This window comes from Podarcis cretensis (genome assembly GCF_951804945.1).
Source record: "Podarcis cretensis genome assembly, chromosome: 7".
NCBI classification, from domain to species: domain Eukaryota; kingdom Metazoa; phylum Chordata; class Lepidosauria; order Squamata; family Lacertidae; genus Podarcis; species Podarcis cretensis.
The window spans coordinates 40043170-40070922 of NC_137176.1; the positions used below are offsets into that span (position 1 = coordinate 40043170).

Here is a 27753-nt window from a genome sequence, read left to right on the forward strand (position 1 = left end):
CTAAAAAGTTCTATAATTCACACTGAAGCCTACTGCTGATCATGGTAGTAAAATAATATTTAACGCAAGCATGGGAAAACTGTGGCCTTCCAAATGTTGAAAGACTCCAAACTCCTACCATCAGCCCCAGTTACCATGGTCAAGGGTCAGGGATTATGAAAGTTGTAGTCCAGCAACACCCAAAGGCAGAAGTATAGGGCATGGTAGGGTAGAGATGCTTACCTGATCTCCTGGCAGGTGAGTTACTAAAGATGGTGGGGTGAAACACTGGGAATGGTGGCATAGTGACAATGGACCAGGAAAAGTGCTGGATTTAATTGACTGGTGCATTTGCACTGTAGTGACTTTGCCCCCACCTCGCCCCTCCCCTGCTAGTGACCAGCAGTGTCTCATCTGCCAGGAGGTCTGGGAAGTGTCTGCAACTCATCACACCCTCCACTACTGTCTGGAGGGTCACCAGTTCCCCACTCCTGCTTTTGTGCTAAGATTGAAGGGCCACAATCCAAAGTTCCATGTTAACCTTCTTACTGCATCTCTACCTGTTGCCTTGCCAGTTTCTGCAGAGGGGCACTCAGCTTTCTAGGTAAGCGGGGCATAAAGGGCTACAGTGGGTGGACATGAAGCAAAAGAGGATAGGGCTTCTGTCCTCTCCATTTAAACTACAAACGCTACAATCATCTTTTCTACACAACTACCAAAGATGCAAGAATCTGCCCCTGGCAACCATTTTGAATCCGGCACCCCTAAGTAGGAAGGAAGGTGGGACTCCAGACACTCAAGAAGTTGCTATGTTCTTCTTGAGCTTTTTGGGTGTCATCAGTATGAGATTAACCCCCCTCCCCACTACTTTAACTGTTCAAGCAGTTATCTCGGGCACTAAGGACTCTATTAATCTAGGTCAGGGTAACCAGTGTAGTGCCCTCCTGATGTCTAACATTGGCCATGCTAGCTGAAGTTGATGTGAGTTGAACCCCAACAACAGTTTGAATACAGCACATTGGAAACTTCTGATCTAGGTAGACATATAAACTTGAAAATAAATAAATCTACGAAAACCGTGATCTCTGAGAACAGGACAGAAAAGAAATACGGTACAGTGGAACCTCGGGTTGTGAACATGATCCATGCAGGAGGCACATTCGCAATCCACAGCGCCGTGTCTGCGCACGCACAGGTATTCAGTGCTTCTGTGCATGCGCAAAGCGCAATTTAGCGCTTCTGCACATGCATGAGCACTGAAACCCAAAAGTAACCCATTCTGGTACTTCCGGGTTCGGTGTGGTGCGCAACCCGAAATCGCATAACCTGAAGCGCCTGTAACCCGAGGTACCACCATAGACAGCTGTTTATGTGGAATAAAATCTTCCATTAATCTACTGGCAGTGTTTCCATGCTCAAATTATACTTAGTCAGGTGCTTTTTTTTATAAACTGGACCATTTTTTTTATTATGTTGGAAGCATCTCCAAAATCTCTTTTAACATTTTTCTCTACATTGGAATCCCAATCATTTGATTCTCTCGTCATGTTCTATGATGGAGACATACCCAGGTTGCTTCAAACATAATTTAAAACCCGATTTAACCTTTAACAAGCCATATTGATGTAGATCTTGAAGATGCAATATTCTTTTGGATAAAATGAAGCATCTGAAATCACCCTAAGGAAGCATTATGGTGATTTATAGTTGCACCATACATTTTACAAGCAATTTATCCTGCAGCTGAAAGACCTACTGAACACACATGTCGCATTTCAAAATAATTTCCATCCATCCTTCACAGTGATTAAACAAAATCCAGATACACTCTTTCTGTTCAGTCTGATAATTTGCCTTAATTTACCTATGTAACCTAGCTTTGTTTTCTATAAGATTAAGAGAAAAATTATTATGGAGAACATACTATATCATCCAGCAATGCAATTACATGTAAGTTCTAATACAAATAGCTATATATTCAAATCACAAATACAGCCTTTCAAAAAAGAAAAGAAAAGAAAAGAAAAACCTAACATAACAATTTTATAATGAGCAAATACATTTTCTTGGGAGGGGAGAGAATTCATGCTATTGGCAACAAAGCATTTGCAAGTCTATACTGCTCACCAGTGGTCAGTGAAGGAACCTGCAAGTTTTTGGACTAAAATGAACACTGTTCTTAATCATCACTTCCATAGGACTAGCAGAGAACAGACATATATTATAATATCTGGGAACAGCATCTTCTTTCCAGGTTAGTGTGTATAAGTTTGCAGCTTTCAATGGATGCTCACATTATTACTATTTTATATATGTACTGCCCTTCCCACCCTATTTCAGAAGGCACATAAACTCAGACCTGAATTCTAATCAAGGATAATAATATTATAACGAGACTTAACATTGAATATTATGTTTTTATGACTACTAGAAGCTGTGCATTAAGTGCAGTGGGCCCAAGACTGTCTCGCAACTGAGATTAGACAGGCATTCCCCTTCATGCTCATGATTAAGGGCATTCTTGTTCCAGCAGGTAATTTCAAGGCAGTGTTCAGTTTTATGTTTATTGCTTTATTGTTTCCTTTTCTATGGTTTGTTTTGATGTCCACAGCTTAGAAATGTGAACGATTAATCAGCATATAACTGTCTTAAATAAATGATAGTATATATGAAGGTTTGAAACCTGAGCAAGTTCTCTGGAGAGGCTATATTTCTATCGCAAGATCCTACTAATTATTTCATAGGGTCCATTTTAGAGCATTAAAAAGTTAGTTGCCACTAGATTTTCATTATCGTTTCATTTTCTATAGCACACAATCAATACACAATTTGCTAAAAATGACCTTCAGCAGGTGCATTAGGTATCATGTATGGAAGTGTAATCCATTTTACTTTATAGTAGAACCCCATGGAATTATTGTTGTTGTTGTTGTTGTTGTTGTTGTAGAGCAATATATGTAAAAAGCTGTGTTCAGATGATCATATCTTGGTTTATTACATTTACCGTATTTTTCGCCCTATAGGATGCACTTCTTCCCCTCCAAAAATGAAGGGGAAATGTGGGTGCGTCCTATGGGGCGAATACAGGCTTTCGCGGAAGCCCGGGGAGCGAGAGGCTCTCGCTCTCCAGGCTTCAGGAAGCTCTGTACAACCCTCCGGAGCCCAGTGCCAAGCCGCGCCGACCTCCAGAGGGTCGTGGAGAGCTGCCTGCGCTCCCGGGGTCCGCGCAGCTTTGCGCGACCCTCTGGAGCCCGGCGCCAAGCTGCGCTGGCCTCCGGAGGGTTGCGCAGAGCTGCCTGCCCTCCCGGGGTCCGCGCAGCTCTGCGCGACCCTCCGGAGCCCGGCGCCAAGCCGCGCTGGCCTCCGGAGGGTTGCGCAGAGCTGCCTGCCCTCCCGGGGTCCGCGCAGCTGTGCGCATCGCTCCAGAGCCCAGCGCCAAGCACTCCCGGGCTCCACGCAGCTCTGCGCAACCCTCCGGAGCCCGGCGCCAAGCTGCGCTGGCCTCCGGAGGGTTGCGCAGAGCTGCCTGCCCTCCCGGGGTCCGCGCAGCTCTGCGCGACCCTCCGGAGCCCGGCGCCAAGCCGCGCTGGCCTCCGGAGGGTTGCGCAGAGCTGCCTGCCCTCCCGGGGTCCGCGCAGCTGTGCGCATCGCTCCAGAGCCCAGCGCCAAGCCGCGCCGGCCTCCGGAGGGTCGCGGAGAGCTGCCTGCCCTCCCGGGGTCCGCGCAGCTTAGCGCAACCCTCCGGAGCCCGGCGCCAAGCCGCGCTGGCCTCCGGAGGGTTGCGCAGAGATGCCTGCCCTCCCGGGGTCCGCGCAGCTTTGCGCAACCCTCCGGAGCCCGCGCCAAGCCACGCTGGCCTCCGGAGGGTCGCGCAGAGCTGCCTGCCCTCCCGGGGTCCGTGCAGCTTTGCGCGACCGTCCGGAGCCTGGCGCCAAGCCGCGCCGGCCTCTGGAGGGTCGCGGAGAGCTGCCTACCCTCCCGGGGTCTGCGCAGCTTTGCGCGACCCTCCGGAGCCCGGCGCCAAGCCGGCCTCTGGAGGGTCGCGGAGAGCTGCCTGCCCTCCCGGGGTCCGCGCAGCTTTGCGTGACCCTCCGGAGCCCGGCGCCAAGCCGTGCTGGCCTCCGCAGGGTTGCGCAGAGCTGCCTGCACTGGGAAGCCTCAGCGCGCCCGGGCTTCGCACAGCTGTCCGCAATCCTGGGGAGACCGGCGCGGCTCCCTAGGCTTGCGGATAGCAGGCTCTTCTGGGGGCTGGGGTCGGGGAAACTCGGGCTTCCCCTGCGCCAGCCCCGTGCCTGGGGGGGAAATAAATTTTTTTCTTTATTTCCTCCCCCAAAAAACTAGGTGCGTCCTATAGGGCGGTGCGTCCTATGGGGCGAAAAATACGGTATATCCCAGCTGTCTTCTATAAGGGATCCCAATGCAGTGTACATATAGATCTGAGGCAGTAACTCTGACCTTCTAACTTTGACGCAGACACAGCTTCAGAAGGGTGGTGGACATGTGTTTTTTCAAACCACACCCTGGGTATAATTACTGAATTTTCCATGTTAAATCAGACGGAAGGTGGGTTGAAAGCAGGGTAGGGCCTAGTCATGGAAATGTAATAAAACATGGAAGATGTATTCATTTCTACTTCGGCATAACTCATAATCTGCATCTTAGGTTTGTACGTATGGGAGAGCAAGACAACAAAAGAGAAGAAATTTATTTATTTTTCAGTTACCCATGGTAACTGCCTTTTGCAACCTACCTGCTTCAGACTCTGCTGTTTGGACTTTCTTAGCTCCTCATATTTCCATTTCCACAGAATTTTTTCTGACTTCAGCTTCTCTATCTCTTTCTCCAGAGATAAGCGGATTCTGCAGTGTTACAAGAATGATAACAAACAATACTTTAAAATATTGCATGGGTTCCAGGACTATATTCTTCAAAATGCGGAAGGGTTTTGTTGCAGTTCTTGTGCTAGGGAGAATGGCATTTTCAAAAGCAATGGGCAGCCCAATCCTGCATCCAGGTAAGCTAAAGCATGTGCAGTTTTAATCCTAGTGGCTGCTGCTAGACCTAGTGGCTGCTGTTGTTGAAACACACTGGAAGAGGACAAAGGGCTTCTCCACACTTCCACTTGTCCCAGGGGAGCCAACTTGGGCCACAGGATGCTTTCCAAGATCTTGCGAAACCTCAGATGTTGCATGGGGGCCCTGCAGTGTGGGTGCACCCACAACAATGGTAGGGTGCTCTGGCACCCAGAGCCTCCTATAGTTGTTACCCCTGTGCCTTCCAAGCAGTTTCCCACTTGTCCCACTTGTCTGGGCATGGGTCCATGTGCTTTTGCCTTTGCCATGCCACTTTCCCCTGGAATACCTGCTCTTTTGCGATAGAGATCAGAACAAACCCAATCGCCATTTGTTCTGATGCAACGCTAAAGATCAGATTTCCCCATGGGATACTGAATACAGTCATACCTTGGTTTTCAAACAGTTCTCAAATGTTTTGGTTCCCGAATGCTGCAAACCCGGAAGTGACTGTTCTGATTTGAGCACTATTTTTGGAACCCGAATGTCCGACGGGGCTTTCGGTTGGCTGCAGGAGCTTCCTGCAGCCATTCAGAAGCCGTGCTTTGGTTTCCGAATGTTTTGGAAGTCGAACAGGCTCCCAGAACAGATTTCATTCAACTTCCAAGGTATGACTGTACTTACTTACACATTACTCATGTGAAGGGGCAACATGGATACAAAGGAACTGCAGGGTTGCACAGTTCCTTGTAGCCTCTTTAGTGTTGAGAGATAACTTCTGAAGTGGGAAGACATTTTTATCCATACAGGCTCCCTGCATGTTTTAGAATCGAGAAGGAAGGATGCTTTAAAAACTTGTATCCGTATCAGGGCCCTGGATGAGATGACCATCAAGGTCCCCTTCAATGCTGTCATTCTATCTGAATGGCATTGACTGCCAGTTGGATGTTTTTAATGTAGAATGGTAGCTTCAGTTCCATGATAGTTTCAGTTACATAGATTCCATAGGTGTATTTCAGTGAACAGACAAATCTGAGACTTGGGTCCATCGCTCTGCCACTGTCAGCCCTCCAGTATCTAGCAAGATAGGGGTGAAGCTGGAAATAATCACAGGACAGGATAACATGCCATATTGCTAATTTAATTTCATATGTTTGTGTGCAGGACCAAGCTGGGGAACAACTGTATGCAGGGACACTGTTGCTACACTCTTGAACTGGTTCTTAATATGATATTCTCTCTGGGTAAGAATGTCCTCTTGTTTATGTCTCTCATCCTTGCACACTTTTGGTACTGAATAACTGAATAAATATTTGCCATCATTAGCAACAGCTGCCAACAGTACATACCAGAATAAATCACACTCAACACCACTGCTCTGTCAATAGTAAGTTCTTAAAATGCTGCACAGTGGAGCAGACAGTAGGATTTGTAAGAACATTTCATAAAGGCATGTTACTCTTTTTCCAGGTTGTTGACAGGCACCATCTCGCAAAGTTAATAAGAAAGATAAATGGGGGAAATAAGAACTAGTCCCCAATGTATTTGGCATTGGAACTAGACTTTTCACTACCTGCAAAATACACTGTAATTCTATTCCAAAATTGGCCCGTTAAAAGTTTTTCTTGGAGAAAAATGTGGGGATTTTTTAAACAAAAGGAAATATGTCATTAACTTACTTTTGCTCCTTCTGCAAGATTTTCCTTGATTCATGAAGATGCAAATGCAACACAGAAATATGTACTACTTCATCGTCCTGAGATCTGGTTTCATTCTCTTTGCTTGTGTCAGGATTTTCCAGAAAAACTGATGTGTGTTTGCCTCTGGAATCAAGAATCTCCAAATTGATTATTTTATCTCGGTGGTCTCCTAAAGGGTTTTCAGTCGCATAAACTTCCTAAAATGAAAAAGTGGGTAAAGGATTGCAGCCTCAGAATGTTTAGAACTGTGGTGGGAATTGGTTCATTTTTGTGATTTAAAAAAGACCCATATTTATTTACCTGACAGAGACTTTCTACCTCAAAAATCTTGTTGTTCTGGGCATGTTTAACAGGCTCTTTCTCCAGAGATGCTAAATGGTCCTCTGTCATCAGACACATTTCAGAAAAAGCAAAGCTCTTTTTCCTCACATTCCTGGCTTCCACATCTTCATTTTCTGTGAGTAAACATTGGTTTATTTTCTTCAGGGCACTCAGCTCTTTCATTGAGGCTTCCAGCTTAAGCTTCAGTTGCCTCCCTTCTTCACGGGCTTTATTTCTTTCAGCTCTGACTTTGCTCCATTTCTCACGCCAGTTGGCCGTGCAGTCTGACCACCAACGCATGGTCTTCTCCATTTGGGCTGCCCTAGCCTTGGCTTCTTCAAGCTCTCGAAGCCGTAACTCCTCACAAATTTCCCAGTCGCTGCTGTTATAAATATACACAGAGGGACGGTAGGATGGGGGTGGATGTATTCTTGGCGATACGACACTGGAGTTGCAGGTGCTACATGCTTTTGCACAGTTCTGTGCTTCAACATCATGGGGCTCCTTTTGTTGGTTTCTAAGGAGCTGCTTGTTACAGACAGAGTCAAAATTCATGTCTCAGGTGATTCACTTGTTTCCACACCTTAAGCAAAAAAGGAAGGCTAAATTTATAAACATATTGTAATGGTTCTAGGGGTTGCTTGTGCGTAAGCAGGTACCTATCTCCCCGGCTGGGTGCAAACACCTGGCTGGGTTGCCAAAGTGAACCTTTTTCTGTCCGGACAGCCACTCACCCATGGCTGACTCAATCCCTGGCAGAATCCGTGAGTGGGCGTTTCTTAAACTTCTTCCAGCAAAGAAGTTCTTTGACGCCTTGTCTCCGCCTACCCTCTCTGCGCGGAAGCCTTCTGCGCAGGGAGGGCGTGGGCAATGGAGGACTCCTACTCTCCCCGCTGGACCCAGGCAAGAAGTCATGAGGCCGCCTCGCCACTTCCACCACCTGCCCCCCTTCTCCACTGGTGGTACGCTGATTCTCTTCCCCAGAAAATGGGCTGCTCCTCCCGATACCTGGGCGCTCTCTGGAATCCCTCTGGCTTTTGCTCTCTCCCTCCAGTACTGATGGCAGTTCCCTGACATCCACCCCCACCTCAGGACCACCCTCACCCCTGGCACGATCTTCCGATACCTCCTCCTCGACTTCATCGACCTCATCTTCTGAGGATTCAAAACCGGCCTCCCATCCCCTCCAGCTGGTCGAGCCTCCCAGTTTGATTCTTCTCCCTCGGACACCTCCCCCTTCTCCTCCTCGGAGGCAGGAAACCCCACAAAGTCCCCTTCGTCGTCTGTGGTTCCGAATTCTTCCTCCCAGAATCTAGCTAGTGGTTTAGGTCTATCCGGGAATAAACTATGAAACTCTTCCACCAGATACCCGTCCATGATTGATTCCGCAGGGACCCAAGTGCTTTCCGACCTGGGTTCTCCCTCCCAGGCTACCAGGTACTCTACCTGGTGACCCCGCCACCTCGTATCGAGTATTTCCGTGGCTTCATTACAGAGTGCCCTCTCCTCTACCCGCGGATGGGTGGTAACCCCTCCCTCCCTTCCTGGGAATTCCTGCCCCTCCCTGTACTGTGAGAGTAGGGACCTATGGAACACCGGATGTATCTTCATGCTATTGGGCAACTTGAGTTTGAACGCCACTGGGTTCACCTGCTGTATTACCTCAAAAGGCCCCAGTCACCTAGGCTACAACTTCTTGCACCCTCCCTTTAGGGGCAACCCTTGGGACGACAACCACACCCGGTCTCCCACCCGTATGGCCTCCCCCTCCTGACGGTGCCTGCCTGCCTGCCTCTTGTAAACTTCCTTAGCCCTCTCCAAGTTCAGCCTGAGTTGCTGGTGTAAGGCCTCCATTTCTTCGGCAAATTGCTCGGCCGCAGGTACACTCCATCCTTCTTCCCCCCTCCCTGGGAAGGCCCTGGGGTGACACCCGTAATTGGCCATGAAAGGGCTCGATCCCGTGAACACGTGTTCAGCGTTGTTGTACGCAAATTCAGCCAAAGCCAATTTCTCTACCCAATCGTTCTGCCTCTCGCTGACATAGCAGCGTAGGTACTGCTGGAGTATACCGTTCGCTCTTTCGGCCTGCCTGTTGGTTTCTGGGTGCCGTGCCATCGAGAAGCTCACCTCGACCTACAGCAAGCTCATGAGCCTCCGCCAGAACTGGGAAGTAAATTGTTTTCCGCGATCTGAGATTACCCTCATTGGGGTGCAAAGCTGCCTGAAAACGTGGTCCTCAAACAGCCTGGCTGTCTCCTCTGCCGACATTGCGTGCGAACATGCTACGAAATGGCACATTTTAGTCAGCAGATCGACCACCATCATGACCGCTGTCTTCCCCCTTGACTTGGGCAGAGCTGTCATAAAATCAATGGACACCACCTCCCAGGGCCTTTCCGGTGTTGGTAAGGGTTCCAGTAACCCTGCGGGGGCGGTCCTTTCCCCCTTTGCCCTCTGGCACTGGTCGCACCCTCGTACATATTCTCGTACGTCCGCCCTCACCTTTGGCCACCAGAATTGCCTGGTAACTAGTAGCATGGTCTTGTGCTGTCCAAAGTGCCCAGCTGTTGGATTGTCATGGAGCTGCCTCAGTATTTTGCCCCTCAACGTCTCTCCTGGTACATACAGCGCCCCCTTGTAGTACAGTAGCCCTTCCTTTTCCGAAAACCCCCCATTGTCTCCCTTTCCACCTCTGAGCTCCCTGATTTTAGTCTGAGCAAACTCATCGTCTCGGGTGAGCCCTGCTAGCTCTCGTTTACCTACCAACGTTCCCCCACCCACCCACCGGTCCTCGGGGAACACGGGCCTGGCCTCCAGAGGCCCTTTCCCCTCCATGTATTCCAGTTTTCTGGAGAGTGCATCCGCCCTAACATTTCCCCCCCGGCACGTATTGTATCTTGAAGAAAAACTTGGTGAACTCCTGGAACCATCTGATCTGTCTCTAGTTAAGCACTCGCGTGGTCCGCCAGTATTCCAAGTTCTTGTGGTCAGTTCGGACCTGGATCTTGTGCCGCGCCCCTATCAAGAGGTGTCTCCATTGACGAAATGCCAAGTAAATCGCAAGCAGTTCTCGGTCATACACTGTGTAGTTTTGCTCCGACTTACTCAGCTTCCGGGAGAAAAAGGCGCACGGTTTTCAGTTCTCCTTGGACCCGGGTTGCAACAATACTGCTCCAATGGCGCGGTCGGACGCATCTGTCTCCAGTCTCATGGGCTTCTCCGGATCCACGTGCAGGAGCTGCTCTTCCGAGGCGAACGCCTTCTTCAATTTCTCAAAGGATTGCTGCGCCTCCTCTGTCCATGTGAACTTCTTTTTACTACTAAGACAATCCGTAATGGGTGCTGTCAAGTGGGCGAAGTTCCTTATGAACTTCCTGTAGAAGTTGCTGAAGCCTAGGAACCTCTGCACATCCTTTCGGTTTTTGGGGGCCTTCCATTCCAGCACTGCCTTCACCTTGCCTGGATCCATGGCCAGTCCCTTGTCTGACAACCTGTATCCTAGGAACTTGACCTCCCTAGCATGGAATTGGCATTTTTCCAGCTTGACCCACAACTGATACTTCTTCAATCTCTGTAGCACCTCCCGGACGTCCTTGACATGTTGCGCTTCATTCTCCGAATATATTAAGACGTCATCCAAAAAGGCCATGCAATTCTTGTACAGCAGTGGCCCCAGCACATGGTGCATGAAGGATTGAAAGCAGGCGGACCCCGATTGTAATCCAAATGGCATAACTAAATACTCAAAAGCCCCCAGGTGGGTGAACATGGTCGTTTTCCATTCGTCCCCCTCCCGTATTCTAATCAGATTGTATGCCCCCCTTAGGTCCAGCTTGGTAAAAATCTTTCCCTGCCTCACACGTGTCAGAATATCGTCGATTCTGGGCATTGGGAAAGTCACGGGTTCTGACACCAAATTCAAACGGCGGTAGTCCACCACAAGTCTGGGCTGATTAGTTGATTTTTTGTCCACAAAGAACACTGGACTCCCCCCCACCGCCTTCGATTCCCTTATGAAGCCCCTTTTCAAGTTCTTGTCAATAAACTGACTCAACTCCTCCATCTCCCGGTCGGACATGGCGTACAGCCTACCCACCGGTAACTGGGCCCCCGGAAGCAGGTTGATTTGGCAGTCATATGGTCTGTGGGGGGGCAGTCTATCCGCCTCTCTCTCGCTGAACACCTCCTTCGAATCTGCATATTGCGGTGGCACCCACCCCTTTTTCTCCAGGGCCGCCCCAGCCACCCTGGCCACAGTCATTCTTGGTTCCTTTCCTCCCAGGCAGTGTTCTAAACAGTAAGCTGACCCAAAGGTGAGCGACCGCTGATGCCATGACACCACTGGGTCATGTAGCGCCAGCCAGCTCATTCCTAGTATTATTGGGAGTCCCACCAGCGTGGCCACGTGAAAGGCCATGGTTTCCGTGTGCCTGGAAACACTCATCCGCATTGGCGGTGTCTGGTGTGTCACTTCCCCTCCCAGTAGTTCCCTGCCATCAATGGTGGTCACCTGCAAGGGAAAATCTAGTGGCAACAGGTGGAGCTGGTGCTCCAGAGCGAAGTCTCTACTGAAGAAATTACACGAGCTGCCAGAATCCAGCAGCCCATTCACCTTGACTGGGTGCCCATTTGGGAGTTCTAGACCACTTCAATGGCTATAGCTGCCTTGGGAGGGTCAGGCCGGGGCACTTCTATTGGTTGCTGGCCTGGCTGCTGCCCCTGCTGGTTGGCAGGCAGGCTTTCTCGTTTCCCTGCACTGGCCCCTCCTCCCCCTTCTTGTCGTGCCTGCAGCCCCCATCATGCCTTGCCAGGCCTTTCGTTGGGGACAGACCTTTGCAAAATGTCCTGGCCGCTGACAGAGGAAACACTTCTTGGTAGTTTTCCACTCCTTCCCCTCCCTTTTCCGGCCTTCACTAGGGTTTGAAATTTCGCGTGCGCTCCATCAATTTCCATTGGCTCTGCCACCTGGGAAGGCTCCCTCGGCATTTCAGGAATGCGGTTGCCATGGAAACATTCCCCCCTTATCTCCCACTTTTCCTGAGCCCGCGCTTCCTGGCGTACACCAATCGCAAGCACAGTCTTTGTGAGCTCATCCATCGACCGCGGGCAGGGCGCTCGGGACAACTCGTCTTTCACTTCGGGATCCAAACCTGCCTCAAACAGCATTTGTACTGGTTCAGAGTCCAGGTTCCACCCAAGCTTGTGCACTAACATCGCAAAACGTGACCAATAGCTTCTGACAGACAGGCTCCCCTGCTTGCACCCCATCAGCTCCCTCCGTGTCACGCTTTGCTCAATCTCGCTGGAGAACATTGCGTCCATTGCCTGGTAGAATTTTTAAAGATCTTTCAATGCATCATTCCCCGTTGCCATCAAGGGCCTGATCCATTCGTGTGCCCCATGCTGCAGATGTCCAACAATGTACGCCACCCTCTCCCTGTCATCAGCAAAGTCATTTTTCTGCAATTCCAAAGCGTATTGAATTTCCATTCGGAAAGCATTGTAGTCTTGGGGCTTTCCTCCAAACTTATTTACCAGCCCCGGGACCTTCCTCCCTATCAGGGTGGCTCTGACCTGTGCATCCTGAGCCCGCCTCTCCTCCAGCCGTGCTGACAGGGTAGCGACATGTGCCTCCAGGTCTCGATTCCTCTGTCTCTCCAGCTGGCCCTGTTTGGCTCATCGTGCTGCCTCCCCGGGGCTGCGCACAAGCAACGTCAGGGACTCACGGATTGCTGTAATGGTTCTAGGGGTTGCTCATGCGTAAGCAGGTGCCTATCTCCCCGGCTGGGTGCAAACACCTGGCTTTTGCTCTCCCCTCCAGTACTGATGGCAGTTCCCTGACACATATTAACAAAACAAGCCCAAGTTCAAGAGGCAAAGTAAGCCCCAGATTGATAGAACCATTAATAATGCATTATTCTAATTCAGTGCAAATACTTCACTGCATCTAACATGACAGTCATCACTGACTTAACTTACAAACAGTGCTGGATTTATGTATAAGCTAAACAAGCTATAGCTTAGGGCCCCACTCTTTAGGGGGCCCCCAAAAAATGTAAAGAAAAAACCCACTGGATGTACACTTCCAAAATATAAGATAAAAAACAAATAAAATAAAACCTACATACAGCAACAGGGTTTTTCAGTGTATTTCAGTTCAACAGTTCGACAATTACTTTGATGAAATACTAGTACATATTTTGTTATGTGCAAATGGTTTTAGATACCTATGAGGTATCTAAATTACCATATAGCTTATATTCAACACAAAAAAACAGCGACAATTTGTTGTTGACAAAGGACAGCTGGACATATAAAAGGCCCCATTACCTTCGGTAGCCTAGGGCCTCATCAAACCTAAATCCGGCCCTGCTTACAAAGGCTCTTGTGGCACCTTAAAGGCTAGCACATTAATTATAGCAGAAGCAAAAACTTATTGTTCAGTCTTGTTGAGCTTCTGTGGATTAGATTCCATGTCATGTATAAAGTACTGTCTTCAGCTGGCAGTTGTAAACATGGGTGTAAAGAGAACAACATTTATAAAAGTTGGATTTAAATTACAATGGCCTGGATCCAATTAACCTGGTGCACTAGCGGAAGCCAGCACACAAGGGTCACCCACTAATGAAGTCATATTCTTTTCAGCTCTGGATAGGGGCAATAGCTTTCTGTTCTTCTGCAGTTATTGATTTACTAAGCATTCATTTGATATCACCGCCCCTAAATCCATGCTCAAGATTCAGGGAACCCCCAGAACAACATACAGGGGGAGAAGGGGGGTCATTCTGTCTGGCAAGCAGAAATGCTTCTGCTCAGAAAACACTAAATTCCTCCCAATGAAATGCAAAAAGTACAGAATTGCATTCAGGGTTGTTTTTAATGCTAGGACCTTGGGTTGAAAGGCAGGTAACAACAACAACAAATAATGATAATTCAGAATGAATGCACTTAATGAATGCACTTAAGTTAGCCATGCCTATTCACTTCAACAGGTCTACTCTGAGAAGGGCTAGTCTGTCCATTCAAGTGCATAATAAGCACAGTGGCCCTTCACACCATCAGGAATTGGTGATAGCGCAATTGGTGATATCATATGAATGCTTTGTAAATTCATGCCTGCAGAAGAGCAAAAAGCCATTGCCCCTATCCAGAGCTGAAAAGAATAGGACTGAACTGCTTGAAAAGTGGTAATTCAGCTATGTTATGTTGGAGTGTTCCTTTAAAGTTCCTTTATTAATTTATATAGCCAAAGTTAATTTACTTTTTGTCTAAACAAACCTAATTTGATAAGACAATCTATTATGTGGAATCAGACTTGTAACTGCCCTTCTCCTCTCATCACCCATTAGAACGTGATTTGTCCTCCTGGGTCAAGTTTCAAACACAATCAGATTTTTTAAAAGTGTCCATTGTTACTTTTTTTTTTTTTTACCACCCCTCTATTGCCAAGCATGAAGAACCTTACTGATCATTGCATAGCATGGTCTGTGTGGCAGCTGTAAGGTCAAACAACTATTTGGACTATTTCTTAGAACCATGTCATTGCAGAATGAATGGAGAGGGGAGAAATAGCCATTTTAAGAGGAATGCATCCTTATGTATCTAGTATTACACACCATATACCTACAGGCCATCAGAATATTTCATGTCTATAGTTTCTCTCCACTCTCAGTTTATAAATTACTGAGACAATGTGGTAGCCTACCTAAAGATATTTATGTTTCCACTTAAAGTGTCCACGTTATACTTTATAGCCTAAAAATGTTTCCAAGTGTATAAAAGCCAAAGAAAAGAAAATATATACAATTCCTTATCCAGAACATAGATAAAACTCATCCAACACTGTTTGGTTCTCCCACTGAGTTTGATAGATTCTGCAGCTGAATTCAGCTGACAGCATTCATAGTCTGAAGACCACCCAGATGACTTAAGAAAGCATTGAGTTTGTCAGTCCTGTTTCCTGGAAATGTTGCCCTTGAGATTGGGGGATTGAAACCCTCCAAAGTCTCAAGAACATAAATATGTTATATTAAAGTACACAAAATATAAAGGATACACAATTTTGAATAAGGATGAGGTTGCAAATTACATCTGCCCATTACCAAACAAAAAGACAGTTGTGAATGTCAAATGTCACAGAATTTAAACTGCCCTTTATCAGCAGAAGGAAAAACTGCACACCATTATTATTATTATTATTATTATTATTATTATTATTAAATTCATACTCTCCTTATATGCCCAAAGGGTTTCTAGGCAGGTAACAACTATAAAATCAATTATAAAACAATCACACAATACACAATGACAATGACAATTCCATAAGACCATCATAACAACCTTCCTTAAAATCCAAAATTTAAAAAGTGAGTTAAAAACAATTAGAACTCTTTAAAAACAGCGAAAACAGTAAGATCAGAAGTTCAAATTCAGAAGCAGTTTACCTAAACAAATGTGTCCTCAGGAGGCAGAGGTACTGATTGGCACCTCTCGTATTTCAGCAGGGAGGGCATTCCACAACACTGGTACCACAAATGAATAAGCCTGCCATCGTGTTACCACAAACCAGTAATAATCAGGCTGCAGGCAAACTAACTCGGTGCCATTGATTAGTTGATTGCAATGTCCTTACTCGGCAGTGCAGGAGAATATTGTCCCCCAGGTAACCTGGTCCAGATTTATTTAGAGCTCTGCATGTGCATATGCAATGTGTACACTGCGTGAACACCAACTTGGTGACTAACAGGCAGTCAGTACAGATCCCTCAGCACTGGCATGATAAGAACCTGATAAGGAACACCTCTCATCACTTGGGCTGCAGCCTCTGGACCAGCTACATGGGCAGCCATGCTGCACTAGCATCACAAAGATCTAGCTAAAGCCTCCCGCTATCAATTTCTCACTTGCTCTCTTCCATTTACTCTTAAAAGAGCTTCAGAGCGGTTTGCAGTTTTTCTAGAAGGAAAAAAGAGGAGACGGACCCCCCCCCCCCTCAAATAGTGTTGCAATATATCACAAACTTTGAGAGGTAGAGAATGCCCAACAGGTTTCTGTTTTCACCTGCTTTGTTGGCAAAGGGCTATAAATTGCTGAATTCTGGGGCAGGTACCCTTTGGTGACAGATATTCAAAGTCACAAAATATGCATCAGTGTAGAAATATAGGCTGTTCAACCTTTAAAATATGCCCTTGTGAGTTCCAAAACTCCTCTCTTCCCCTAGCATGGATAAAGACCACTCACTTGGTAAGTTAAAAATGGCTTACTTACAAACTTTCCAAAGGTTGGATTCATGGGTTTTCCATACAGCATTCAGAAAAAGTTGCACAGCCAGCAAAACTTGGCTTAGTTACAGTAGTGAAAGTTGCTGCATTATTGGTGTGGGAACTCAAGAGTGACTTGGAAGAGTCATGGTCTGAGCTTCTTGGGTAGACTGAAGGCTTGATTACCTAGTCCCTCCCAAGGTGAGCTAAGCCTGGCAGAACAGCTTACTCTGTGGTCTTAACCCCATCATGCATTAATTAGACTTAAGCATGTTGGTTATATTAGACTGGTTATCCCACAGAATACAGGTTCAGTTTTTTATGTCTCTGATAAATACATCTTATACATCACAGCACCATTTCTGGGCTTTGTGTGTGATAAACAGGGGTGGGGGGAGGCACATATGGAAAAACCATAATTATGATCAGATGACTTTTCAGGGAGGGATTATGGTTTAGAAGGGAGGGATTATGATTATAAAATGAACCCACCAGGTGAAAAATGCAATTCTCTGTGCAGAGATTTGGCCATATGGATGAATTGTATTAAATGTTTTGCATTAGGAATTGTTTTTAATAACATACAGCAGATGAGATATTACTTCCCAGTGGTTCAGTTCTACATAGCTGGAAACATTTTCCCCCTGGCATCGTGCACTGCTATGATGCTTCTTCCCATGCCTCTTACCCTACATGGGCACATGAGATAATTAAGAGAATGCACTGAATAAAATGCGTCATGCACTGTAGCCTGGAAGGGCTGCTGACACAGTCCATTGGTGATACTAGATATTTGGTTAGCCTGGGGCTATAGACCAATTATAAGCAGATGGGTCTATACTCTAGGGATTGTCTGCAGACAGCAAAACTTCTCTAAGTGCATTCTGCAGATGAAATTCTGTAGCAGTGAACTTGCATGTGCAAAAATTCAGTTGATTGGCATGCAGTGACTCCATGACAGCCTGTTTATCAGGGAGATCACATTATTGGCAAAACACCCAAAAAAGAGGACTTGTCTACCAAGGAAAGGCAAATCTGGAGACAATTTACTTAAAATAAATTACAATTGACTTCAGAAGCAATTAGTTACATTCCTGAATCTCCTCAGATGTTAAGCCAATAAATCCCATCCACCAACAATGTGATTTCATACATTTCTCTCTCTCTGCTAAATCAGTAACCAAGGATAAAAGTTGAATGTACATGGGTCTTTGATTTAAAGTGGCTTTGACACATCCTGTGACAAAGGACTGCCTGCAAATCATCCATTGGTGGTGCTATTACTGGACTGTATTTAGCTAATTTCTACTCTGAGTAAGCCCACTGAAAGGAAAAGACCTAAGTTAGTCATAGCCCATTAATTTCTATAGGGCTACTTGGAGTATGACCAATGTTGGATACAACCCACCTCCTTTGATTTGCCTTATTTTGAGAGCAGGATATAGGAGAATTGGCCAGATGAGATATTGTTCCTACACTGCATGGGGCAAGATTACATTTCAGTAAAGAGCAATAAATGGAAATCCATCAGCATACAGTTTTTGTTTTTGTTTTTAAAAAGAAAAATATACAGAGACAATGGGGCAATTTCCCAGTGCTTTTAGAATCTAATATTTTAAAGAGGATTAACACTGTTTCAAACTATGAAGGGGTGGTGTATTTTTATTACAACAATTAGTATAGCATGTGTAGGCCGCCACTCTTTCCTCAAAGTGGCTTACAGTTAATAAAATCCAAAAACTATATATATTATACATCTCTCTCTCTCTCAATATATATCAATCAGTTTATTGGACTAGTCAAAGGCCATGAGAATTTCATTACCTAGATACCTAACTACCTACTCACTTATATTTTTCATTTATTCTGACTTCCTCTTGCAGCACAAGGTAAATGAGGAGATTGTGTGATACCACCTCTTACCTTCTCTTTGTGAAGTAGAGACAAAAGGCACAGGTTTTATACATGAAATTAATATGTACTCAGGCCCCAGTATAATGGCCCCAGTATGAGCCATTTTCGGAATGGTTTTCAAACCATTCAGCCTAGTTTGAATTGCATATGGTGAATTGTGTTCATGAAATAATTTGCCACATGCCCAGACAACCAGAAAACCTGTTACTAACTTGTGATACTTTTAGCATCACACTTGCATCTGGGCACATGAAAACATAAAAGAGGGAGCCCAATGTTAGATCCAATTTGGAATGTACATTTGTTACCCAGCACTAAATTACTGCATCCATTTGTTGAAAAATTCTAGATCACCATACCCATTAAAACAGTGTTCAGTGAATGGAATATAATTATAAAGCTCTAGCTTGTCAGCCTCTAGACCTGACGTCAACTGCTAGACTTCACAAAAAAAAAAAAAAAGGTTTTCTCGTGTGTGTGTGTGTGTGTGTTTCTTTGTGGCTGATTAGCTGCTCTCCCTGTGCAAAGGTCAGAGGGGGCAGGGTTCCTGTTGAGGCAGGTGATTAGCTGTGGGAGGAGCTTATCAGAGCTTGCAGGGCAGCAGCTGAAGAAGGAGCAAAAAGGGTTTTCTCGTGTGTGTGTGTGTGTGTGTGTTTTTCTTTGTGGCTGATTAGCTGCTCTCCCTGTGCAAAGGTCAGAGGGGGCAGGGTTTCTGTTGAGGCAGGTGATTAGCTGTGGGAGGAGTTTATCAGAGCTTGCAGGGCAGCGGCGTGCGCAGTTGGATCCATCTTTTAGATTTAGGGGAGCTAGTCTCAAACGTTTGTTGGGGGAGACCTAGGGTTTTTTTGGGGGGGGAGTTATTTGTCCTGTCTGCACGCTTCTTATGATGGAGGACCGCTGTAGCCACCCCCAACGACACGTTTTCAAGATGGAGAGTGAGGCAACAGCTGCAGTCGCCTGCGGTTCCTGCGCAATGTTTGCCATCTTGCCAAAGGTTGCAGGCAGCTTCAGAATTTTCTTATGCTTCTCTGCTTCATTGGGTTCCATTTGTGGGAAGTGAGAAAATACTGTGCATGATGTTGTCACAGGACATATTTTAATTAAATGGCACTGGAGATACGAGGGAGGAAATGAAGTGGCCATACATTCTCTTTAACATGTGGTCTTCCCATATCAAATTCTTTCTGGCCATCCTTTTCCCATTGGACTGTTAGTTTGATCTTATGCATACATTTTTTGCAAGTCAAAATAAAAATAATAAAAAATATAAAATTGTCCAGTAGCACCTTATAGACCAACTAAGTTTGTTCTCGTATAAGCTTTTGTGTGCATGCACAATTCTTCAGATTTTTTGAAAGGTTTGTCCTAGCTTCTCAAGTGATGCAGACCCAAAGGGAGCCCAAGCCTCAAAGACAGGAAGGGATCGTCCTTAGACTCAAGGAATATACAAGTGGGAGAAGACTGTTGCATTCACATGTCCTGCTTGTGAGCATTTCATAGATAGCTGGTTGCTCACTATTACGGCTTTTGGGATCAATTCTGCCCCACTGGTATGACTGGGGAAAAATATACTTATAAGGTGCTAGGTCAAAGTGCCCCTACAAAATGTTGTTTAAATATCTTTCTGCTGTGCCTGTTCTGTCCATTTTGTGTGAGAAAGTCACATATTAGGTATATAAAAAAATACTAGGGGTACACATTGTTGACAAGGTTTGGTTCCAGCCCCAATCCGGTCATTCAGGAAATCTCAATTCAATCGGTGCTGAAGGTGGGGCACAGGAAGAGGAGGAAGTCTCTGCACTAATGGGACAACTTCTTGGATACAATCCTAGGTGTATTGCTATTGAGCAGGATCATCCGCTTGCCCCCCAAATGGTATTTGTGTCCACCATGCTTCCAGAAAGCTAGATCAGTAGTTCTTAAACCATAGTGTGGTGGGGAACAGTTAAACAGTGTTGACGTTGTTTACCTGGACTGAACTGCTGTGGCCATGAGGCCAGGGTCACGCAGCTTTCTAGCATTGTCTCCCAGCTATTCTAGCGTATTTTTGGCAGTCTACGGCATTTTCTTGCCTTAAAGTCACCACACAGATAGATGTTTGAAAAGTTCAAAATTGAAATTCAACTTCTACATTTTGATGTGATGTGATATACAGTGGTACCTCAGGTTAAGAACTTAATTCGTTCTGGAGGTCCGTTCTTAACCTGAAACTGTTCTTAACCTGAGGTACCACTTTAGCTAATGTGGCCTCCTGCCGCCGCCACTCAATTTCTGTTCTCATCCTGAAGCAAAGTTCTTAACCTGAGGTACTATATCTGGGTTAGCGGAGTCTGTAACCTGGTGTCTGTAACCTGAAGCGTCTGTAACCCGAGGTACCGCTGTATATAGATATATGAGCTATAGACATGAATGGAGGAGAACAGAACACTAGATTGATTACTGTATTACTTGGAGTAATTCTGCTCTGTATAATGTTCTAGTGGTGGTTTTAGGTTTTACTGTATGTTTATGGGATGAAGGGCAGTTCAGAAATGAAACTAATAAGCAAACAAACAAATAAAATAAGAGGTTTCTTTGACATTTTAACTGCAGCCACATGTATAGCTGGAGAGACAACCGCTTTTTAATTTACAGTCCTAGTGATATGAGATGGAATGTTAAAGAAATCTTTGACGCTTTACCTTTCCCCTCTATCCTCCCAGCTCTCCTGCTATGGGCACAGTGACCATGTGAAAATACAGCACAGATCACTGGTGGTCTCTCTACCACAGGCTAAAAATCACAGAGCTAGCTTTCTTGCAAGTTGTGCAACAGCCACATACTCTGTTTCATGTTGAGCCACTGGTTCCAAACTGATTCCTGTTGACCACCATTCCCCAAATGAACTATGGTGTGAATAATCCAGAGTGTATTGTGCTCTCAGATTCTATACAACAAAATAACAGAACTGCCAGCATGTTTGGAAACTATGGAAATAATATATTAGCATTCTTTCAGCAGAACCAGATGGACTACAGAATGCCTTCTGCAAACAGGAAAGAGATTTTCATTATTCAGGTCTTCTCAGTCATGAACTACTAGATTGAAGGCTGTTGTCTATCCTTCATAGTTCTTCTCAAACCAGGCATAAAATTGTAATTATTTCCAGAAGACTTGGAAGCTGTAATAGAGAAGACTTCTGAGATTTAATACATTCAATATATAAAGACACTTTCCATATTTATATTGTAATTACTTGCAAATACAAGACTTAAATAAATTAGGTACTAGTCAAAATATTCCTAATTGTTTCATAATTTAACCATCAAATGCATTTCCTGTTAGGATACAATTGTAAGTAGTTTAAAATGTCTAGTTTATTATCATGCAAATATGACTAATTTATTTGTATATCTATTTCCATTAAATTCATATCTTTCCTTCATTTATGTGAACAATGACAACTTTGATGAAGGACTAAAGAGAAGGGATGAGGGAAGAAAACCTTTCTTGCTGTTGTTTCCATAATGTAAGTAAAGGAAAGGTAAAAAGTACTGAGAGGAAGAAGCCCGGTCAATTCTCCTGTTTGGAGAGCCGTCTCTCTTCCCATTTAACTTAATAACACATGTTTAGATAGGCATGGTATATAATCAGGGTGTGTGTGTTGTAAAACAGAGCATCATGGCACAATAAAATCTAATTTATTCTAAAAACAAAAGACTGTTCTTAATTAGATTTACAGTGCAATCTTTTCTCAGAAAGGGAAGTTCCATTTTGAACAATGATGATTAATCTCTCGTCAGTGAGTTTGGGATTGAACCCTTCTCTGTGCTAAATAAATCATCAAGCTTGGCGACACTTTACAAAGTATTAAAGAAAAGTCCCCTGACCCGAGTAGCTTAGAAATTACATTCAATGCAGCGAAGAAAAAGTTGCAGACAGATGTAGACTGACAAAAGAACAAGTGTTTATCACATTTACATGAACATAGGCTTTACTATGGCTCAGTAGGGAAACTCAGGCCTGGGGCCAAAAGTAGCCCTCCAGACCACTGTATCTGGCCCTCAGGACTCTCATTGGACCAGGTGACCTCCTTAGATGACACCCCCTATCCACAACTCTCCTCTTATCAGTCCTGTTCTGCTATCACAAGTGTTTTTGCTTGACTGGATTGTGTCCTTGAACTGTGATCATACCTCTTGCTTTCCTCAATGGAGAAATATGTCTGTAGGTGGAGGAACCTCTGACTTTTACACGGCTGAAATATGGCCGGCTGTACAAATGCCACACCTACTGATCCATCTACTTTTGGCCTTTGCCCAGCCCACCGCTAGCATATGACCTCCCAAAGGGTTCCATGAGAGAGAAAGTGGCCCCCAGGCTGCAAAAGGTCCAGCCCCTTTGTGGTAGGGTATTAGATAAAGGGATTTGAAGATACGTGACACGGTTCTCAGGCTGAAGCTGGTCTCACCATTTCAAATGCCTCAATGAAAGACCACCTGGGAGTCACCTGTAAGCCACTTTGAGCTCTTTGAAGGAAGTATAATAGAAAAAAATTGCCAAAGTTCACTCTCAAAAGGAAACATTTGCATGGCAGAATCCTTCTGAAAACAGGTAGTGTCCAGAAATTTTCTGAAATATGAATCCAATAGCATCTATATCTGAATGTATTATGCACAAGCTGCTTTCGAAAGAAGCCACTTGGGGGGTTGGCTGTCACCCATAGTTTGTTTAATTTTTTTTTTTTTTTTTTAGGAAAGTAAAGAAAGTAAAGGGGGAAAAATTTTTTTCAGGGGGAGGCAACTATAAGTGAATTAGAGAGAATATAAGCTGGCAGGAGGTAAATGGCTCGTGTTCATCCAGCAACTTGTTATTGAATTAAACTAATTCTGATATTATCTGAAATTGGAAACCTGTAAGCATTAAAAGGAACATCTGGTAAGCCACTAGGACTTGAAAATTCTCAATCTATTACAAATCTAATATAGAATCAATCTGCATATCATTAGGTTTGTGAAATGAGGCCCCAAGCTAGATATCACCTGCCTAGAGTTATTCCCTCTCCTCTTGGGACAACGACTTGTATGCAACGAAACTAAGGTTTAATATAGAGCAGACTCATTGGAATTAATGAACCTAAAAGTATCCATTTCAATGGGTTTACTCAGAGAAAAACTAAGCTAACTAACTCTTCAAGCTTCACTTTCTATCCAACCCAAGTTCTAAGCATGTTGTTGTTGTTGTTTAGTCGTTTAGTCGTGTCCGACTCTTCATGACCCCATGGACCAGAGCATGCCAGTCACTCCTGTCTTCCACTGCCTCCCTCAGTTTAGTCAAACTCATGCTGGTAGCTTCGAGAACACTGTCCAGCCATCTCGTCCTCTGTCGTACCCTTCTCCTTGTGCCCTCCATCTTTCCTAACATCAGGGTCTTTTCCAGGGAGTCTTCTCTTCTCATGAGGTGGCCAAAGTATTGGAGTCTCAGCTTCACAATCTGTCCTTCCAGTGAGCACTTCTAAGCACAGAGTTGTAAAAAAGGTTTATGGAACTAAAACTGCAATCCTATGAGCACTTATTTAGGGAAAGAGTCCACTGAATCCAATGGAAATTTCCCCAAAATATGGAACCAGATTTCACGACTGTTTTGGATCCTATTCTATATTACTGGATCAAGATACCATTTTTGCTCGCTTGTTTGTTTAGCATCTCATATTTAGTGTGGGGAAATATTAGTCTGAAACTCACATCTGCTTTCCCCAATTATACTTTTCCAGGTGACCCATTCCAAACATATGTAACGATAATGCCATTTTGTTGGCACTACATAGCAAAAATACATTTTCATCACAGGCCAGCTGAGCAAAAGATTTCAGAAATAACTGTTCTCTTACATCACCGGCAATGATTAAAGGTTAAACAAAGGTAAAGCAAGAGAAAAACTGCCCTACAAAAACCAGGCCTGTATGCTGGGCTACAGTCGTATAAGAGGTCAGTCCAAATCAGATATCGGAAGTAGTTGTACTGTTCCTCGCACCTTCTCCAATTACGACGAATTCTTCCACCGATCAAAACCAGACTGAACTTGGACACTAACATACACCATTTTCCTCCACACGGCTTTTTTCTCTACAAAGAGGATTTTTTCCAACCTCCAACTCAAATATAAATGCAGTGAGTTTTCCTTCCTTTCAAATACATTGTTCAACATGGTGTCAAGTCTGATTAACAGAAGGCAGGTTCATCAACAGTAAATAATTTGATGTGTTAAGGGAAAGTGATTCCATGAAGAAGTGACATTCTGTTAAGTAACTAGCAGGTCGAGTACTGCATTTTAAATCATATGCTCTACCCGAAAAGGGAAATGTACTGAGACATATGCTTACAGCTACAGTGAGATGAAATAGTCCTGGCAGTGAATCAAAAGTGTTGGGTAAAACAGATGTGTGAAACACAACTGCTTGGGCTTCATATATAAAAAGAGGAGTTATTTCATTATTTTGATATGTATACAATACAGGATAAATTTCCTTTTCACACCCTGGAAACCCGTCTTCAGTATTTTTACAGTGCTAAACCATTTCTGTTGTCTGTGATACCAGAAGTGCAGAATATATATGCAACTGAATTTCTGAGTTACCGTTCCACCAGCCAGTTCTGATTTTCTGGTGCTTGTGTGTGTCTGCTGATATGCCTTACAACATGAGGCTGTCAAACGTGTTCCCTGCAGAGTTCTGAAGAGCTCTAGGTTTGTTTGGTTAAAGCAGAGCAACATAATTTTTTCTTTAAAAAACAAAACAAAAATACCTCAAATGAAGCTTCTAACTCTTTTTTTTTTTTAAAAAAAAACAACAACCCTGCTTCTGTGCTTTAAGAAAATAAAAATCCAGAACTCTTCAGTGCTTCACAGACAAGAAAGTTCACTTCTTGCAAAACTCAGGGAGCTGGAGAAACATCAGACAGAAAAAATCATAGACATGGAAAAAGTCAGAGAAACAAAGCAAAAGAGACTTCTTGTGGGAGCCCTGATCTGACACAAGGTGGGTAGTGACATCTGGCTTCAACTCAAAAGGGGAAAGAAGATCCCACCCAAATCACCCAGTTATTTGGCCCACACATCTGGGATCCTTACTGGAGATCACAGCCTGGAGCGCCATTTCCTGGGACCGTTCTGCTTAGAGTTTTCTGCATCAAGAATCATCTTGGACTAAAGGAAAACAGCACATAAGTGTACTACAGTATCATCTGCAGACAAAAGAACTCTGCAGCAGTGATCTGGTATCAAGTGCCCTGAAACCTCTAGAGCAAGTTATGGCCATCATCTTATGGGGGGACCCCATATGCATCCATTTCCACTATGTTGGTTTTTTGCCCTTAATATGGTCGTACAGCACACTGTGCGCACTGAATAATCAGTCAAATCCTCCTATCGAAATGGTAATTTGCTAGGAAGGCAGTGCAGCTGCGTTCCAGACCCAGCAGTGCCTTCCAATATTTGTCTTGGCATAAGCTATGGATCTGATCTTCCCCTATAAATATTTATTTATTTGCAATGTATCAAAAAGATGTCATCATCGCTTGACAACCACTGGGGCTTTTACTGTTCTCCGAGGACATGATAATGGCATCCATTTACTAAATCTGAGAATGTGAGACATGTTCTCTACAGCTGTTCCAGAATATTGCGAAGCTCCTCTTTCCTGGAAGCTTGCAAAACCTAAAAAGCAATGTAAGATCTTTGAAACTGGGCTGCTGCTCTCCCCCTGCCCTTCTCCCCAAGTGAGGGGGTTCAGGATTTATGAGACAGGGTTATTTGAGCACTGCATTTTCCCAGCAAGCATGTAAATGACAAATTATCTATCAACCTAGGATTTGAGGAAAGATTACGGTTGCCTCTGAAAATCTGAAAGAACTTGCAATATGGCCCAAATGGTTTATGGATAATATGGAACATATTGTGGGAGAGTGTCACTGAAGGAATTTCCTGGTCAGATTTTTGCTGATGCCACCAACAGATGTATTCTCATTCAGTTTGGGGCGATAGCTCTGTTCATATTATTGCATCAATTTAATTGTGTTGCACTACATCAGCAGGGACATTTGAAACTTTCAGGAAACAGCCTTTGCCTCTGCTTTGCAGTTCTGCCCTACTATATCAAGGTAAACCAAATTTCTATTATGAGGCATCAATGGTAACTTTGCCTACTGGTGTCAACAGCTTATTCTCAAAGATCCAAAGCAAACAGCAACCCTTTCTACTCACAGTCAAGTGAGGGTGTTGTTTTGTTTTGTTTGTTGTTGTTATTCTGAATTGCTGAAACCAGCCTTTTTAAAAAAGAAGCAATTTAAAAAAACAGAGAAACAGTCTGCCTATAGTAATTTTTCAAAAGACCATCAGGATTTTTAGAATTACATGCTGCACATTTTAAGCTAAAAGCACCCTGCCTGCACGGTGTCCTAACAAAGTGCCAGAGTCCATAGAGATCAGAATATGAGCAATATTCATTGAATATCACAAGCTATCCTAGATGCTAACACTTTTTTCTACTTAATGGAGGGAAAAAAGAACTGTGTGACATATTTTGTTATATATACATTTATAGCATTCTAGGTTGCTATTGCTTGATTTATAAAAAGGCACAAAACACTAAACTTTAGAAATGAGCATAAACATTAAGTACTTAATACCTAAAACATAAAAGGGATGAAAATTTTGCCAGGCACATTAAATAAACACTGAGAGTAATTGAGCATGCTTCAAATTTTAAACATTAAAAATAATTTCATATAATGCCATAAAAGTTATCACCAAGAGAGCTGAAACAAATGGGAGATGAAATCTAGTTAAGTCCAGTTTAATAATACATTCAAAATCTTCTCCCTCACTTGCACCACTCTCCTATCTTCTCTTCATTTCTGTCACAAACAACTGACAACATCAGTTTTTTAAAAAGAGATATAAAGAGACAAACACCCCTTACCCTGTGGGTTTGAGGAGCTGTTCTTGCTTCTCAGTGTTACAGACATGAGTAAACAAGAGAATTTCCTGCATCTTTTTCTCATCTGCACGGCTCTGGGGGCCGGCCAACAGGCTTATTTCCAGCATTAAAGCCACTCCACACTAAATGGAAAAGAAATTCCTATTGGCCAGGCTTTATCAAAACTAATACCACAACACATTTCTTTTAATACAATGGCATTAAGCCAATATAAAACATTTTTTCTGGTTCCCCTAGTCTACCACTAAGCTTTACTAACATCTCCCTGCCCTCGCTTGTGCAACGTATGAGTAAATCCCTATCACTTTACAGAGAATAAATCTCACAAATGGGAGGGGGGCAGTTATACACTCTCCTTTGTTACTTTTAATAAATGCCTACGTTTTACATATCCTCATACCGCACTCAAGGTAGATTTGCACTGTATTGTGCTTATTTGCAAAGCAAAATAATAATGTATATGCACAGTCTTGCAAGTGTACACTGTAAAATGTGAAGCAGAAAACAGTATTTGTAAATATCTCAAAACACACAGTAGACATGTATGCTTGAGGTCCCTGTCATCTGTCCACTAAAAGTTCACATATAACTGC

At 44.3% G+C, this 27753-nt stretch overlaps 1 protein-coding gene and 1 long non-coding RNA gene across 3 annotated transcripts in view; both read right to left on the reverse strand.

The window, feature by feature from the left end:
• CCDC102B (coiled-coil domain containing 102B) overlaps positions 1-27549 on the reverse strand; it is an 87654-nt gene extending 60105 nt beyond the window's left edge. The window contains exons 1-4 of one of the 2 annotated variants that reach the window (XM_079982966.1): positions 27143-27549; positions 6992-7595; positions 6671-6888; positions 4730-4838 (exon numbers count right to left, since the gene is read on the reverse strand). In XM_079982966.1, coding sequence (XP_079839092.1) covers positions 4730-4838; positions 6671-6888; positions 6992-7567 — 903 coding nt within the window. In that variant the 5' untranslated portion in view covers positions 7568-7595; positions 27143-27549. The remainder of the gene's footprint in view (positions 1-4729; positions 4839-6670; positions 6889-6991; positions 7596-27142) is intronic. The other variant, XM_079982965.1, reaches the window with a different exon arrangement.
• Positions 1-27753, reverse strand: part of LOC307219674 — a 586866-nt gene that overhangs the window by 455612 nt on the left and 103501 nt on the right. The window lies entirely within an intron of this gene.